At 47.1% G+C, this 18,865-nt stretch overlaps 1 protein-coding gene across 4 annotated transcripts in view; it reads left to right on the top strand.

The window, feature by feature from the left end:
- The window catches only part of Sys1 (Sys1 golgi trafficking protein), a 162,992-nt gene that overhangs the window by 59,775 nt on the left and 84,352 nt on the right, over window positions 1-18,865 (top strand). For all 4 annotated transcript variants that reach the window (XM_068363816.1, XM_068363817.1, XM_068363818.1 and 1 more), the window contains one exon: window positions 16,218-16,310. In XM_068363816.1, coding sequence (XP_068219917.1) covers window positions 16,218-16,310 — 93 coding nt within the window. The remainder of the gene's footprint in view (window positions 1-16,217; window positions 16,311-18,865) is intronic.

The raw sequence follows: 18,865 nt of genomic DNA, 5'->3' as shown, positions 1-18,865 counted from the left end.
TGAATTTTTAGTGAAAATGTGCACAGAGCTGTGCAACATCCTATTTGAATATCCGCAGCGAAAGGGTTAAACATGCGCGATCCAGCGCTCACCTGCGCGCCACCGCTCTCCTAAGCACCAGTGCTCTCCTGCGCGCCAGGTCTCTTCCGCACGCACGCACCAGGACATGTGCGCCCAACACTCGCCAGCGCGCCAGCACTCGCCCGTGCGCTACCACTTGCCCGCGCGCCACCACTTGTTCGCGCGCACAAGCCAACACTCGCCGATGCCCCAGCTCTTACATGCGCGCCAACTTTCGCCCGCACATGTGCGCCAACACTCCCGCGCCAATATTTTTGTGCGCACGTGTGCGCCAACAGGCACGTGCACAGGAACTACACCCGGTCAGGTCATCATCATTTCCTCATTGCCCTCCCCGCAAACGCATTTCAGCGCGTCCTTCGGGAAAAGGGGAACAGGCATCAGCAGAGGGGTTCAGGATCCCGAAATTGCCTTCTTTTTAAGGCGGACCCACATCTTACGGTAGCTCCTCGTAGGGAACCTTCGGTCCCTTTCCCTTCAATGGATCTGTCTGACAATGCTTCAGTCAGTCAGCAGCCTTGGTTCAGTGCCCTAGTCAGAGCTGTAGCACAGGCATTCAATCCTGCCCTGTCTGGCCGCTCGTCAGAGCAGCCTATAGCTCTAGATATGGAACCATGGCTTCCTCCAGCCCATTGAAGACGAAAAGAGGAGTTTTCGACGCGGTCACTTCCTCGAGGGTGAAACTGACTCCGATCTGGCCATCAAGGCTAGTCCCTCCGGTATCTTCCCAGGAATACTCTCCCTCCTCCCCTTTACCAAGGGAGTCGCGTGAGGAAATTCCCTCCTCCATTCCACCGTCTGAGGAAACCTCCCTTCATGCTGTGAGTTCCCCACCGTCAGATATCAGGAGGGACACAACATCCAGTCCTTCGATGTTGGAGTCTTACCTTCTTCCTCGGAAGGAGTCCAAAGACTCCAAGACACTGCCAAAGTCCTCTACCAGGACAACAAAGCCGGAGACAGCCAGCCCCTCGAGGGATATCCGCGACCCACCCCGGGAAGAACTCCTGCGGATGGAAGATGGAGGCTTCGCTGCAAGTCTGACGTCAGAAGGAGAGCAAAAAGAGTCAGAACATGCATTCTGGTAGGTCCTGACTTATTAGGGTTCTCAACGGGTTTTTGGACCCAGAGATACCCCCTTGGGAGGGAAAGGACACAGTCTTAGACCATGTCTTTGGCACCCAGAAACCCTCAAAGGCCAGTGCAGCCCTGCCCTGGTCTCAAGGTTGAAGGGTGGCAGGGCTAAAATCGCCCAACAGCTCTCCTGAGTTTCCCTCCTCCAACCGTTCCGGCTCTACCAACAAGCTCCTCCCACAGTCTCGTGTACAACAGAGGAGGTACTTTGAAATCCTGGAGGAGCCCAGTCCAGCTCTTCCTCTTCACCATTCTCTGGAAGAGCTAACTAAAAGGATCTCTTGAGAGACTCCAGCCGGCAGGTCTCTTTCTCGGTGGCCGAAGTCCTTAATCAGGAAAAGGTCACAAAGTATGCGATGCAGGCTACTTTGTGGCTGGATATCTGGTTAGGGACCTTGGAAATCCTGGTACGAACCGAGGATTTTTCCAAGTAACGTACCAGGAAGGCAATGGAGACCTTCCTTCTCTCAGGCACTCGCACGATCGAGTTTCTTGCCCACCAGGTTTCAAACTTGTGGGCAAACACCATCTTGAAACGTCATGATGCGGTGTCTGAGAGATTCCGCCATCAGGTCCCCAACGTCGAGATAACTAGGCTCAGACATTCCTTTCTAGAGGGAGCCCACCTGTTTGAGCCTAAGAATGTGGAACTTGCGGCTGAGAAGTGGAGGAAGTCTCGTAAGGACTCCCTCCTCTGTAGGGCTTTGACATCTAAGCCTTATAAACCTCCAGCACCTCAGCAGTCCTGTCCAACCAAGACCACAACGACGAAAACAGCAGCGAAGACATTGGTGTCTAATAATCCTTTCAAGGACAAGTATGGCAAGAAGTCCTCCAGGGGAGGGAAAAATCCTAGAGGAGCAGCCGAGGCCACAAACGCTTAGATAGGCGCTCCCCTGCTTCTCCACCAGTGGGGGGAGGCCTACAAAGTTGCTTGGACAGGTGGAAGCAACTCGGGGCCGATCCTTGGACAATCTCCGTGATTCGTCTAGGATATCGCGTTCCGTTCATAACATGTCTCCCTCTCCTGACCAGGAATCCAGTGTCAATAGACTCCTTTGCCATGGGATTGGCAAAGGGGCAGGACCCTCGGGCAGAAATCCAGGCCCTGTTGAAGAATGGCGTCTCCAAGAGGTCCTCGACGGGTCCCCAGGCTGCTTCTGTCGACTCATTCTTGTAAGAAAGGCGTCTGGAGGCTGGAGACCAGTCATCGACCTCTCAGCCCCGAACAGGTTTGTCAAACAAACTCCGTTCAGCATGGAGACGGCAGACACGGTCAGACTAGTGGTAAGACCTCAGGATTTCATGTGTACACAGGACATAAAGGACGCGTACTTCCAGATCCCAGTCCATCCGTCTTCAAGGAAGTACTTAAGATTCAGCTTAGACAACAAGAAGTACCAGTTCAAGGTGCTGTGCTTTGGTCTTTCCACAGCACCTCAAGTTTTCACCAAAGTTTTTGCCCTAGTGTCATTTTGGGCACACAGGATTGGCATCCGTCTCCTTCGCTATCTGGACGACTGGCTAATCCTAGCAGACTCGGTGTCAACCCTTCTTCAGCACTGAGACAAACTTCTGAGATTGTGCCAAGATCTAGGGATCATGGTAAATTTCGAGAAGTCATCCCTGCTTCCTACACAGAGATTCGTATACCTAGGCATGATCATAGACACCAATCTCCACAAAGCCTTCCCACGACAGGATAACAAGGCTGAGAAAGGTCGCAAGACCTTTTCTCAGACGAGAAGAACTTCCAGCCAAACATGGTTACGTCTTCTCGGTCACTTTTCATCTCTGGCCCATCTAGTTCCCAATGGTCACCTCAGGATGAGATCCCTCCAGTGGCGACTCAAGTCTCGCTTGAATCAGACTAGCGATTCCCTGGACATCCGGATCCCCATGGGATCAGCGGAACTGATGAACCTCGAGTGGTGGGTGGCAGATAAGAATCTACGAAAGGGAGTGGAACTTCTCGTCCTCCCCTTGGATTTGACGCTGTTCTCAGACTCTTCAAAAAACGGTTGGGGGCCCCATGTGCTGCACCACATGACCTCAGGCCTCTGGTCAGAGTCAAAAGTGTACCTCCACATAAATCTTCTAGAGATGAAGGCCGTCTTTCTGGCCCTTCAACAGTTCCAACAATTCCTTGCGGGCCACTCAGTGGTGGTGATGAGCAACAACACCACAGTAGTGGCTTACATCAACAAGCAAGGAGGTACTTTTTTGCAGCACCTATCCTATCTAGCAGCAGAGATACTGAGATGGGCCGAGATCCACTCGATACCACTATCGGCACGCTTCATTCCAGGCAAAAGGAATGTGCTCACCGACAACCTGAGCAGAGCATCTCAGATAGTACCGAGTGGTCTTTGGATCATCTAGTAGCAAACAAAGTCCTGACTTGTGCGGTTCTCCGACAGTGGGCCTCTTCGCAACGGCCCAGAACTTCAGGCTCCCGTTGTATTGTACCCCAGTCCCAGACCCCAAGGCTCTCTGGCAAGATGCATTCCAACAACGGTGGGACAACATCAACGTTTACGCCTTTGCCCCGTTCTGTCGGATGAGGAGGGTACTCAACAAGATTAGAACATCGGTCAATCTTTCAATGACCCTCATAGCTCTGCTATAGCATCACGCAGAATGGTTTCCGGACCTTCTGCAACCTCTAACGGAGCCCCCAAGAGAACTTCCTCCACGACACGATCTACTCAAACAACCACATGCCAACATATTCCACAAAGCCATAGCTTCGCTACAACTTCACGCCTGGAGACTATCCAGCATCTCCTCTTTCAGAGAGGATTTTCGCAACAGGTTGCGATTAGGATGTCTGGACACCTGCGAAAGTCATTAGCAGCAGTCTACCAGGCAAAGGGGAAAGTCTTCTGTGGTTGGTGTCGTGGAAGGGGTATCTCTCCTCACTATGCCACTATTCCAGCAATAGCGGAGTTCTTTGTGTATATGTGTGAAGAAATGCGCCTGTCAGTCTCGGCAGTAAAAGGCTATCTCTCAGCCTTTAGCCTCACCTTTAGACTGAAAGGAATGGACATTTCTTCATCGCTAGAACTTTCCTTACTCATACAGAGTTATGAACTTACCTGCCCTCAGTCTGAAGTTAGACCTACCCCATGGAACGTGGTTCTAGTTCTCAGGTCTCTTAAGAGACCTCCCTATGAACCATTACGCCAGGCAACAGATCCCTACCTGACTTGGAAGATGGTGTTCCTGCTAGCGTTGGCTTCGGCCAAACGAGTCGGTGAACTTCGTGGTCTCTCATACGACATCGCCCATTCAAGGGGATGGGGAGAGGTAACATTCAGCTTCGTCCCTGAGTTTATTGCTAAGACTAGATGGCAATAAAATGAGAGAAGTAACAAATGTCATATCTCCTTGGAGGTATAACATGATGCCCCGAAAATGGGAGACTTCTCTTTGTCGTCTCCGTATTGGTCACACTCAGTTGACACAAGTTTCTGCTGAAGGGCCAATACCAACCGTATTGTGACGACTGTTTAGTACCTCTAACAGTGAGGCATTTATTGACCGAATGCCCCAATTATAATAACTTAAGGAATAGATATTTGTTTGAGGCTCGAAGTGAGGGTGGCAGGTTCATCCTTGCCAAGATTCTTGGACATGTGTCCTACTATGCAAGTGGCATTATTAGATTTATTTCAGAAGCAGGTCCTCTGAAAAGTATCTTAACTTTTATAATGACATTCAACTTTTATGGTTTTAATTGAATATTCTTTAATTTTTTTATATATATAAACTAAATGATATCGGCGTCAATGACCTTAGATGTCAGGTTGCCTGAAAACTTTAAATCAATCAATCAATCATCCCTGAGTTTATTGCTAAGATCAAGAACACGGGAGTAGTGAATCCACGATTCGACTCCTTCTGGATTTCAAGTCTTCGTTCTGTGACAGATGACCCAGGCTATCTCTTACTCTGCCCAGTGAGGAGTTTGAGGCTCTACTTTAAGAGAACAGCCGCAGCCCGTCCTTGTGTGCCTGCACTATTCGTCAGCACAGGAAGGACCAAGAGGAGGGTCACCAAGAACATCTCAGCATGGATTCGCAAGGTCATAGACCATGCATTGAATCCAGACCTTCCTCCTTCACATCGCCCCAGAGCTCATGATGTCAGGGGTGTAGCTACGTCTCTTGCATTCAAGAGAAACTTCTCAGTGACGCAGGTTCCTCAAGCTGGGGTGTGGAATTGTCAGACCACATTCACATATCACTACCTGCAAGACGTGACCCACAGGAGACTCGATACGTTCTCTATCGGTCCTGTGGTGGCTGCACAACATCTGGTTTAAGACCTCAAGCTCCTTATTGGACAAGTAGCAGAAGGTTGAGGGCACTGTTACCAGGTTTTAGTTTGCGTGAATGAAAAGGTTTGACTGGGTCTTATTCTTTTCTTCATCCTCCCCTCTCTTGGGGAAAGCAGCATCCTGGATTCTCTGCCCAGCTGACCTCAAACCACTGCAGGTAAACCAGGCTCTCTTGTGTACTTTTAAAACTAAGAATGTTGCTTCTCAAAACCCTGGCGAGGTGGTATTGGGAAAGTCTTGGTTACAGTACAACGATTTTTCCTTTGAAAAGACTCGGAATAACTTTACCTGGACGGTCACACTTCTATATATCTCAACAGAGCTTGCGTAGGCCACATACCTTGTGTAGCAAGGTTTTAGCGAGGTGCAGGGACTCCTTATTTTTGAGTACTGACATACTCGGATAAGGAGCCCCCGGGTAAAGCCAAAAGCCAGATTGGCAGGAACGTCCACCCTTCCTAATGGGTGAGTCACCCCTAATAAATAGCATGGTTTGTATTCCAGTTACGGAACAAATGACAAATTGGTAGCTAATTTGTATTTTTCCTAACTTTACAAACCTTAGCTATTTATACAAACTTGCCTGCCAGCCTTATCCCTCTTGAAGTCCTACCTCCAAGCAAAGTGAGTTAAATCACAGGTGGGTGTGGGGGAGCGGTAGCAAACTACCCTCCCCTACCCCCCGCTAACTAGTGGTGTGGTTAGTTAACCCTCGCTAAACTTTAATGGCTCGTCACTTCAGGTACGCCGAAAGTAATACCCCTAATAGATAGCTAAGGTTTGTATAGTTAGGAAAAATATAAATTATCTACAAATTTGTCATTTTAATAAAATATCTACTAAATTTAGAAAAGAAGTACTAAAACTAAAAGGCAAGATAGTTCTGTGGCAAAAATGTGTGTTAGCAAATCAGAAAATACGTCAATGCAGGCTATGTGAGAGGAACTTTGAAATATTAATGGTTCTTATAGCAGACTTGCAAGACATGCAATAATACATTCACTAGTTCACGATACACAGACAATCTCTGAAATTATTAGTGGTTGATCATGAAAGCCTATTCCCATAATATCAGCTTTGCTACTCTCTTGAATTCCTGACTTCAAAGATCCAAGCTAGAAATGGGAAGTAGCGAAGCATACGCCAATAGGAAACCTATTCATAGTCTTCTCTGGATTTCCCCTATACAGTGGAACCTCTACATACGAATGTCCTAACATACGAATTTTCCAACATCCGAAGTAAAATTTGACCAAATTCTGTCTCGACACCCGAAGTGTTGCTCCAACATACGAAGTAAACAATACACGTACTCGTAGAATATTCTCGAATGCGTCAACCGTGGTTTATTGTTGACGCCGCTAGATGGCAGCACATCGGAGGGACGCCAATCGAGCGTCACCTTGATCAGTCCTCTCATCTCGTGCGCATCGTGTGGTTGTTCTCTATTCGCTCAGATATTAACAGTGTTTTTTATCTTCCTTTTTCACGTGTTGTTTTCTGTGTTTCGTAATCATGGGTCCTAAAAAGCTTAGTTTTGGTTCAGGAAGTAGTAGTAGTGTTTAGAAAAGGAGGAAGTCAATGCTTTCATTAGAAGCAGAGCAAGAAATAATAGAAAAGCATGAGCGAGGTGTACGTGTTAGCGATCTGGCTAAACAATATGGCTAGAATATTTCTACCATCTCGACGATCATAAAGCAGAAGGCAGCCATTAAAGCAGTGAAACCTTTGAAGGGGATCACGATTATTTCCAAACGTCGTAGCCCTACCCTTGAAGAGATGGAACGCCTTTTGTTAATACTATATGGATCAAAGACAAGGAGATTGTTGGCGATACGATCACTGAAACGATCATTTGTGAGAAGGCCAGCGCTATCTACAGTGACTTGAAGGCGGCGGGCTCTGGGGGTGACGCGGGGGAGAGTTTAGCCGATCCTACGACGGAGGAATTCAAGGCGTCTCGAGGTTGGTTCGAGAAATTTAGAAAACGGACCAGGATTCATTCAGTTGTTTGGCATGGAGAAGCTTCGAGTTTGGACACCAAGGCTGCTAAAGACTTTGTTAAAAAGTTTGAAAGCATCGTGGCGGAGGAAGGCTACATAGAGCCACAGGTGTTCTACTGTGATGAAACCGGTCTGTTTTGGAAAAAGATGCCTTGGCGAACGTAAATTACCGCCGAAGAGAAGAAAATGCCTGGACATAAGCCAATGAAGGATCGGTTGATTCTTGCACTTTGTGACAACGCCAGCGGGGACTGCAATATTAAGCCTTTATTAGTTTACCATTCCGAAAACCCTAGGGCCTTTAAAGCACATAGAATTAATAAAGACCTGCTACATGTTCTATGGCGCTCTAATTCTAAGGCTTGGGTTACTAGGCATATCTTTGTGGAATGGGTAAACGTAGTTTGTTCCGTAACTGAAATACAAACCACGCTATTTACATGGGGTAATTACTTCGGCGTAGCTGAATGACGAGCCATAAGAATTTTAACGAGGGTTTACTACCCCGTCGCTAGTTAGCGGTTAATGCTTCACTTTACTTTTGGCTCGGGCAGAGAACAGACCTGTCTGCTCTGTATCTCGCTTTGACTACTATATTTAATCTGTTTTTGCTTTTTCTTTTCCAGTGTGTTTGAAGTTGGCCTCTACTGACTATGCGTACATGGCCGGGACTTCCCGGCTGCCCTTGTGGGACCTTTATGTCGGCGGTCGACACCGATCCCCACACCTTATGTCCTTACTGTAGGGGCCAGCGGTGTGATAGTGGTAATGTATGTATTGAATGTAGGGTCTACCTCCCAGTGGGAGAGATTTGCCCGGCGCTGGAAGAAAAAGTCTAAAAGGGATCTTTCTCCTTCAGAGGATTCTTTGAAGAGAGAAAATTCCAAGACTTCTTCTTCTGTAGCCCTTTCCTCCTCCGAAGCTCCCCCTCGAGCGATCTCTTCCGAGATGCCGGCGAGTGGTAGCGTAGACCGTACTGCTGTTGACCGATCCCGGGGTGCGGGAGAGGTAGTTGCCTCCCATAGCGAGGCAGCTGCCCCTCCTCCCCCGGAGGAGGATTTGAATATTGATTTACCTGTGTTTAATCATGATTTGTTGCAGCTTTGGGCTTCCTTGGGTCTTCAGGGTTCGCCCTCCAGGGAAGCCCTGTTTGACATGATCAAACTTGGTGCAGCTGTCAAACAATCGCCAACTACAGCAGGGATAGATCCTCTGTCTGTTGTTGACGTTGTTGTGACGGAGACATCTCGTGGGTCTAGTCAAACCCCAGTTCCTGTTGCTGAGGTAGCTGAAGGCTTAGATTCCCCCTCCGAAAACCTTTCGAGGGAGGATCTAAGTCCTACGGTCTCTCCTGCCGGTGATTCTCCTCCACGGGGGAGGTCACTTACAGAGACTCCTCTGGGGAGGCCCTATGATGGTCACCCTGCTGACCCCACGGCCCCTCGTGGGCGTATAAGGGGAAAGGCTCGTCCTCCCCTCCGCCGTAGAGGCCTTCCTTCCCCTCATAAGGGAGTTAGGAGGCGCCTCTTCGGCTCGTCGTCACCACAGTCCTCTGCGGAGGAGACGACTCGCCGTTCACCGATCCTGCCAGCTACCACCTTAGACCTCTCCGGGGATCGTTCGCGATCCCCTTTGGATGATGGTCGTCCTTCGGGACCCTGTGACCAGTCTCCCTCATACCTGCTGACCTGCCGTCACCTTTCAACGATGCGGATGCGCGTTACGCGCCACCTGATCCTGCCACTGCGCAGGCACCGGGCCCTTCGGGGCTTGAGGGCCTTGAGCGCAAATCCGCGCCTCTTGCCCTCAAGCACCAGGTTCTTCCTGTGCGCCCTCCTGCTGCTGCTGCCGCTGTTCCAGTCTTAGCGTCACAGCGCTCACCTGCGCGCGTGCGCGCCCCTGTTCCTGTTACGTGCCAGGGTTCCCCTGCGCGCCCACATCCTTCTGCGCCCCGGCACCCGCCAGCAGTTCCTGATCCAGCCCACCTGCGCACCAGCGTTCCCCGGTTCCTGCCTCGACGCGCGCAGTCCAAGAGGCTCCTACGTTAGCGCACAGGCGCTCACAGGTACCTCTGGACTCGCAGCGCCCGTCTGGAGTTAGGCGCGAAGCGCGCCCACCGAGCGCAGTTCCAGTTACAGCGCACACGCGCTCGCCAACGCGCCAGCGTGCTTCTACATCACAGCGCGCAGTCCAGGAGGTGCCTAAGCTAGCGCACGGGCGCTCACAGGCACCCCAGGACTCTCCTTCCAGACCGCGCGACCCTGCACGCATTCCAGCCACGCGCGACGCTCTGGTTGCCAGCAGCCCTGGTTCGGGACCCCGGTCAGAGCTCTTGTGCAGGCAATGAAGCCCGTCCTCTCTGACGTGGGTCACAAATCAGTGGCGGCTTCCTCCCCCCTGAAGAGGAAGAGAGGAGTCCTTCCCGTGGAAACACCTCCAAGGACTATTTTGTCTCCTCGCAGATCCTTGTGCAAGGCTCCTTCCCCCCCCCAGACTTTCTCTCCCTCCCCTGCGGATGAGGATTACCCATCCTCAGGAGAGACGGACGAGCTGGACCGTTCCCCCATCGCACCAATGGGGGAAACTCCGCCTCTCCCTGAGAAGTCTTCTCGTCCAGGGGTGGAAAAGAGCCGGCACCCATCATTACTCGAGTCCTGTATCCCGCCCAGGAGGGAACCGAAGGACTCTAAGACGATCCCTAAGTCGTCAACAAGGATCAGACAGGAGCCATCTAGACCTTCCGAGGATGTCCACGTGTCCCCCAGGAAGAGTCACTGGGGACAGGAGACTTTGCTGCCAGTCCTTCAGGAGGAGAGCACCAAGAGTCAGAACACGCGTTCTGGCAAGTCCTGACTCTCATGAGGAACCTCAACGGGATCCCAGACTCAGAGATTCCTCCTCGTGAGGGTAAGGACACGGTCTTGGACCGTGTCTATGGCACCCAGAAACCCTCTAGGGCCAGTGCAGCTTTGCCCTGGTCTCAGGGAATGAAGAGTGCCAGGGACAAGGTCGAGGGCCAGCTCTCTGAGCTTGCCTCCTCCAGCAGATCCAGCGTCGGTAACAAGCTCCTCCCTCCTCCTCGAGTCCATCAGAGGAGGTACTTTGAGATCCTTGAGGAGTCTTGTTTGGGCCTTCCGATTCACCACTACGTGGAAGAACTCACCGGGGTGTCCCTTTAGAGAGAGACTCCAACCGGCATGTGTCCTACTCAGCTACTGAAATCCTAAGCCAGGAGAAGGTCACTAAGTGTGCCATGCAGGCAACTTCGTGGCTTGACATCTGGCTGGGGTCTCTGGGCATCCTGGTGCGGTCTTAGGATCTGTCCAAAGAAAGCACCAGGAAGGCACTGGAGACTTTCTTGCTCCTAGGCACGGGGACCATCGAGTTTCTGGCCCACCAAGTCTCGAGCTTGTGGGCCAATACGATTCTCAAACGACGGGACGCTGTGGCTGAGAGATTCCACCAGAAGGTTCCCAGTTCGGATGTTAGCAGGCTCAGAAACTCTTCCGTGCTCGGTAAGAGTTTGTTTGAGCCTAAGGACATGGAGCTTACTGCTGAGAGGTGGAGGAAGTCCAACCAGGATTCCCTCATCCATAGGGCCCTGACATCGAGGCCCTACAAACCTCCAGCGGCACAACAGCCCCGTCCGTCTAAGGACATGAAGAAGACCACTGCAGCAAAGCCGAAGGTGTCTAAGCCCTTTCCTGCCAAGAGCAGAAGGAGCAAGAAGTCCTCCAGGAAACGGCCAAGGCCGTAAACGCTAGGGTTGGCAGTCCCCCTGCATGTCCACCAGTGGGGGGATGCCTACAAAGTTGCGCGGGAAGGTGGCAGCAACTCTGGGCAGATACCTGGACGATTTCCGTGATCGCTCAGGGTTATCGCGTCCCGTTCACAGCTTCTCTACCTCCCCTGACAGCGAATCCAGTGTCGTTGAGCTCTCTTGCCTTGGGATCGGCAAGAGGGCAAGCCCCTTGGGCAGAAGTCCAGACCATGTTGAAGAAGGATGCTCTCCAGGAGGTTGTAGACGGGTCCCTAGGCTTCTACAGTCGACTCTTTCTTGTGAGAAAGGCGTCTGGAGGCTGGAGACCAGGCATCGACCTCTCAACCCTGAACGGGTTTGTCAAACAGACTCCGTTCAGTATGGAGACGGCAGACAGGGTCAGACTTGCAGTGAGACCACAAGACTTCATGTGTACACTGGACCTGAAGGACGCGTACTTCCAGATCCCAGTCCATCCGTCTTCAAGGAAGTACTGTACCTAAGATTTTGCCTAGACAACAAGAAGTACCAGTTCAAGGTGCTGTGTTTCGGTCTCTCCACAGCCCCTCAGGTGTTCACCAGAGTGTTCACCCTGATATCTTCGTGGGCTCACAGGATCGGCATCCGTCTCTTTCATTATCTGGACGACTGACTGATCCTAGCGGACTCGGAGGCAACCCTTCTTCGCCACTGAGACAAGCTCCTCGAAGTTTGCCAGGATCTAGGGATCATGGTAAATCTTGAGAAGTCCTCTCTGCAGCCCTCTCAAAAACTGGTATATCTAGGCATGGTCATAGACACCAATCTCCACAAAGCCTTCCCGTCAGACGACAGGATAGCAAGGCTGAGTAAGGTCGCGAGGCCTCTCCTCAATCGAGAAGAACTCCCAGCCCAAACGTGGCTGCGTCTCCTCGGCCACCTCTCCTCCCTGGCCCGTCTCGTTCCCAACGAACTGCCAGCCTGTTTCTAATGCGAGACGAACTGCCAGCCTTTTTCTTATGTGAGACAAAGTGCCAGCCTGTTTCTAACGTGAGAGGAACTTCCAATACATCTTTGGCAGAAGTTGCTAGGACACTTCTCCTCCTTGGAGGCCCTGGTACGCAACAGTTATCTCTAAACTCAAACTCTGCAATGGCAGCTGAAGACCTTTTGGTCTCAACACAAGGATCCTTTGGACCTTTTTGTCCTGATAGGGTCGTAGCAAAAGAGAGAGACATGGAGTGGTTGGTATTAGATACCAACCTACTTAGGGGAGTAGACCTCTCCTCCCCCTGGAATTGATTCTCTTTACAGATGCATTGAAAGAAGGGTGGGAGACTCATCTCTTGCAGCACACGACCTCTGGACTATGGTCTGAGAACGAGCAACACTGCTACATAAATTTCCCAGAAATAAAAGCAGGCTTCCTAGCTCTCAAACATTTCCAGCTGGTCTTTTCAGGACACTGTGATGCTGATGAGGGACTAACTCATAATGGTGGCTCATACAAACAAGCAATTAGGCACTTATTCACAGCCCTTTTGTCATCTGACTGTGAATATACTCAGATAGATGGAAAAAAATGACCGCTTCATTCCGGGCAAAAGAAACCGCTTTGCAGACAAACTAAAACTCAGATATTTGGCTCTGAGTGGTCTTTGAATCGTTAGATAGCCAACAAAGTCTTGACTTTATGGGATTTGCCCACAATAGACCCCTTCTGCTTAATAAGGAGGCTTTTGAACAAAATGAGAGTATCGCAAGATCTATCGATGACCCTAATCGTTCCGATGTGGCAACATGCAGAATGTTTTCCTGGCCTTCTACATCAGCTCGCAAAGGCACCAAGAGAGCTTCCTCCACTTCCTGATCTACTCGGACAACCACACGTGAAGATAATCCACAGATCAGTAGCTTTGCTACGTCTTCATGATTGGAGGACATCCAGCAACTCCTTGTGGCGTGAGGTTTTTGCAACCAGTTGCAAGAAGGATGGCAAGATATATCCGACAGTCGTCTTCCGCCATCTATCAGGTGAAGTGGTTTATCTTCTGTGGTTAGTGTCATGGAAGGGGTATTTGCTCCTCTCGGTGCTACTATCCCAGTGATAGCGTAGTTTTATTGTACCTCAGAGAGGAAAAATTCTGTTTAGTGTCAGCGATGAAAGGCTATCGCTCAGCCTTAAGCCTTGCCTTTAGACTGAATGGAGATAACATTTCCTCCTTGACGGATATTCTCTCCTCATACGAAGTTTCAACCCCACAGAAGTCAAACTATACCTGTTGAATGTTGTATGTGCACTGCAATCCCTGAAAAGAGAACCTTACGAACCTTTTAGGCGGTCGTCAGATCCTGACCCGACTAAAGACGGTTTTCTGTTCAGCCCTGGCTTTTGATAAAAGTCAGCAAGCTACACGATCTGTCCAATGACGTTGCCCATTTAAGGGAATGGGGGGTAAATAGCACTCAATTTTGTCCCTGAATTTATTGCCAAGAGTCAAAATCTATTTGGTAATTCATTAGAAAAGTTTTTTTTTTTTCTTGAAACTTATGCAATAGGTCTACTGATATCCGAATTTTTCAAATCAATATGTATTTGTCATCTAATATGGATGGCCGTTAAAAATTTAATTAGATAGTTATAACCACTTTTGACTTTGGCATCAAGCATTATACACATACTGTTGCAGCCTCTTAAATGTTTGCCATTTTCATTTTGGTTTTGCTTTCTCTTTCCAGGTAAATGGATAAGTTTATAGACAGGCCCTTGTAATTATATAAACCTGGATAAATGAAATAAAAAGTACAAGGAGGTGTAGTTGCTTTCCGGATTTGATGCAACTGCATAACAAGTTTAAGTGCAAACCTGCCATTAGGCTCTCATCCATGTGTCTTTTACGCAGTGAATGTCTGTTAACAGTTATACTCTCGCTCAGTGTGGCTGTACGACAGAGGGGCAAAGTTTTTTGCTGTCTCTTGAAAGTTCTGTGGCTACCCCTGTGATTTTTACCCAACTCCTACTTCTCCCATAGATGCTGTGAAGGGTATGGCATCTGTTGGTTTTGTCTCTTCTGCTTTTAAAAAAAAAAGAGAGAGAGAGAGAGAGAGAGAGAGAGAGAGAGAGAGAGAGAGAGAGAGAGAGAGAGAGAGAGGAGAGAGAGAGAGAGAGAGTGTTTTTTGTGCCGTTTAAGCACTCTCACTGTCAGTAGAACCGAGTCTCCTCTTTTCGTGGATAAATGAGGTGCACCTCATTCTATTCTCTCCCCCTGAAGATATTTCAGTTCTGAAGGAGATAAATTGGCTCTTAGTACGGTGGGAGGAGCAAGCAATTGATCTTGTCACTTTTAGGCATGACAGAACATTCTTTCATGATCAGGATTACGATGTTTGGTCTCATCATGTTCGGTCCTATCAAAATTGGTCATCACTAGATCGTTCACTGTGAGTTCGGTCACCGCATCATCGTTCACTGCATGTTCGCTCTCCTTGTAACCTCCGGACCATTGGTGATGCTTGCTGTGCATGGACATGAGTGAACTAGACCACCTCTCACCTGTTCTACCCTTTTTGGCCAGTTCAACAGCCTGGATGTTTTCAAGTGCTCTTATGAGCATCTAGGTGGCCCGTTACATGCAAGGGATATGCGGCAGTTTTTATAATCTCGTGACCGGCTTGCAAGTGAAATGCCTACTCGCAGTCAATCACTGGTCAGAAGCCCATCTTGTTACAAGTACGCGGGATGACATAATTTTAGCTAGACTGCGTATTAGCCATACACATGCAATCCACAATTATTTAAACCCACAATTATTTAATGATGAGTGGGGAAGAGAAACAGTCCTCTCTTTGTAATACCTGTCAAGTGACATTGGATATTAAACATTTTAGTTGATTGTCCTGTTTTCAATCTTCAGAGGAGGACACATTTATTCCACGACAAACCTTCAAGAGATTCAGTATACTACTGGGGGACAATTTTAATACCCTGAACTTGAAAAAATTTATGCAGAGTATTAGGTTATATCACAAGCTTTAATTAATCATATCAATTTATTTATTTAATCCTTTTAATCCCTTCTGATTTCACATTTAGATGTTATTGTAGGAAAGTGGTGTGATTGGAATATACTTCAATATCAGCCACATCTTCAGAGTTACTTCCATTCCATGAAAGTTGTTCATGGATGGAGACTTTATAGTACCTCCTCCAAGGAAAACACTTGACACAAGGGACTGTTTAGATGTCAGGGGACCTATGATAGCCCCATACAGCTTCCATTCAAGGCAGTGCACCATTTTCTGTAATTAGTGTCATAGAAGGAGTAATTTTTATATTGTAGCTTCTCTAGCGAAGGTTGTGGGCATCTTCATCCCTGTCTTTACCAAGAAATATGCCCCTCAGTCATGGCTGGGAGAGGCTACTTCTTAGCTATGAGGAAAATCTTCAAACTGAAGAACATAGACCTCTGCTCCTCATGTTTTTTTTTTTTTTTTTAGCCATACGAAGCTTCAAGCATTGATCTTGACCCTGGCACCTCTGGACCAAGGGTGGGATGTGATCAGTGCTTTTCAGGTTTACCCGAGCACAACTGCCTCTCTGCACACGTATCCATATATCTAGTAAGAAAAAGCAATAGAAAATTATACGGGCAGAATTTGAGAAGCTGCAGGAGTACTAGTGTACTGCTTGCAGGTGGTCATGACTTAAAATTTAAATGGGTGTTCCATCTTTGCTAAAGTCATACTACGATTGAATAGCAAAGGTTTTTATTTGTGTAAGAGCAAATATTATTGCATTGAAATTAACTTTTTATTAACTATCTCTACATACTATTTTATGACACATCTGTATTTTGTTAAAGTTTTTATCATTAAAGCATTGAGCAGTGCACCTGTCTTAATAATTTTTATATTATAGGCTGTGTATTATGTTGGACTGGGATTATGGATAGCAATTCTAGATCTTCTAACTGGCCACCATCGATCACTTGACAGCGTATTCAAATATCAGGTATGGCACCTTATGTTGTTTTGTGGAGCTTGTTGAATCTGTTTTTATCTTTGTTTACTCATTTCTAGGTACTTTGATTTCCTATAATGATTCTTACAAATAGAATCCAATTTTTATTATATAAAAGATTATTTGATGTTGCCTCCCAAAATCCCATACAGTCATATGGAATTATCCGTTTTAGTTACATATAGATTGATAGTAGACTATTTATCTCAGTTTATAGCATTGATAGAAAGTCATGGTTTCTCTTCACACACACATATACTGTACTGTATACTGTGCTAGGTGGTATGATACTGTGCTAGGCAGTATATTACCGTGCTAGGTGGTATATACCGTGTAGTAGGCGGTATATATACCGTGCTAGGCGGTACATACCTTGTTAGGCGGTATATATACCGTGCTAGGCGGTATATATTAGCAATCAATGTTTGCCAATGGTTATACTCGTATAAGCGGATGAGCAACTTTGTGGAGTAATGAGAGCTTTGGGTGTGGAGGAAATGCCCCATAAATCTCGATGAAGTCACTGCCATCAGGGTGACAGATTGGGTTTAAGGCGATGGACAAACGGTCTCTTCAGCTTTTACTCCTGATGCCTGGCGGTTGATCTTACTAGAATTAGTATGGACTGGCAGGGGTCACTTGCCTTAGTTAGGTAGGCACTGCGCATCACAAGGAACAGGCTATCCTTTGATGTATCTAGCCAATGAATCCTCTATGGATTTAGTCAGTCATGGATACAGAATATGAAAGATGGCCCCCAGTCCCGGGCGTAGTGGGGTGCTAAGAATCTCCCGGTTTATAAATACTAAAGAAGAATTGAAAATAGGTAATTGGAATGTAAGAACCAAGAATCTCATTGGGAAGTTACAGCAAGTGGAGAGTGTATTTATTAAATATAGTTTGGATATCTTGGCCCTAAGTGAAACACATTATAAGGGGATTGGTAAAGAAACTTTAGACCAAGGGAAAATATATATTTACTCACGAAGATCAGATGGAGTTGGAAGAAAAGGGGGTAGGAATGATGATGACACCAAGAGCAGAAAAGGCATTAACTGAGTGGAGAGCTGTAAATACAGTAGTAGATTGTTACTAGCAAAGTTCAAATCAAAGCAGTGCAATATGAGTATTATAGTTTGCTATGCCCTAACAAATGATTCCCCTGAAGAAAGGAAAGATGAATACTATGAAGAATTGCAGAGGATAATAGATGAGATCCCTGAGAGAGATATGAAAATTGTGATTGGCGACTTCAATGCCAAAGTTGGAAGAAATAATCAAGGGATAGAAAATGTGTTGGGTTTCGAGGGTCTTGGGGAAGGTGCAAATGAAAGTGGAGCACATTTCATAAGTTTCTGTTCAGCAAACAATCTTGTCATTGGAGGTACTCTGTTCCAACATAAGAATATCTACAAGTATACATGGACTTCACAATGTGGCAATTACAAAATTCAGATAGATCACATTGCCATTAATGAAGAGAGAAAGAGAACTCTGAGAAATGTAAGAAGCTATAGAGGTGCAGATATTAGTAGTGATCATCAGCTCCAGATTGCCACACTGAAATTAAAACTGAAAGCACCCAACAGAAAGATGCATAGAATACCTAGGTTTGATACAACTAAGCTTTTAGAGGAAGAACACAGAGAAAGACTTGCAATTGAATGTAGGAATCGATTTGCAGTCTTAGAGACTTTAAGAGACGAACAACAGACAATTAATGAAGAATGGTGTGATATTGAGAACATATATCAGTCAGTTGGTAGTGAAGTCTTGGGACACACATTTACAAGGAGAAGCCATGGATATTGAATGATCCTTGGGATACTATAAAAGGAGACAAAGACAGAAATTGACTGTTGAAAGTTTTTGAGGAAGTAATGAAAATTACAAGGTAGAGCATGCTAAGTATTCCAGTATTGACAGTGAAGTCAAAGGAAAAGACAGGAATGACTGGAGAGAGTATTTAGACAGTAAAGCAGATGAGGCCGACAAAGCTATGAATTCAGGAAGTGGCTAAGGTGTAAGAATTTTTCATAGAATTATTAATGAAATCTCAACTGGGGCAAAGAAGAAGAAGCATATACCCATCAAAAAGAGAGATGGCTCTGTTATAGCAACAGAAGATGAAGAAAGACAACATTGGATGGAACACTTTTGTGAGGTTATGAATAGGACATATGAAGGGAATAATTTGATTGATATACCTGAAGCTGATGAAGACCTTGATGTGCCCATGAATGAATTCAGTGTGTTTGAAGTCGAAGCTATCCTTAATAAACTGAAGAGATGGAAAGCCCCTGGATACGATGGAATAAATGCCGAAATGATACTGGGCAAAAATGAAGTAACTCCCAGACTACTTAAAAGATTATTTTGTAGAATGTGGCATGAAGAGGCAAAACCTGATGAATGGGAGTTAGGAGTGTTGGTGAAAATAGCTTAAAAAGGAGACATGACTGATAGTAATAATTAAAGAGGCATAACTCCTACTCCAGTTATGAAAATATATGGTATGCTTATTCTTAAGAGACTGGAGAGAAAGA

This window comes from Palaemon carinicauda, chromosome 40 (genome assembly GCF_036898095.1).
Source record: "Palaemon carinicauda isolate YSFRI2023 chromosome 40, ASM3689809v2, whole genome shotgun sequence".
In the NCBI taxonomy this organism is placed as follows: domain Eukaryota; kingdom Metazoa; phylum Arthropoda; class Malacostraca; order Decapoda; family Palaemonidae; genus Palaemon; species Palaemon carinicauda.
Note: the sequence above shows the minus strand (reverse complement) of the source record. Positions and strands in the feature narration are given on the sequence as shown.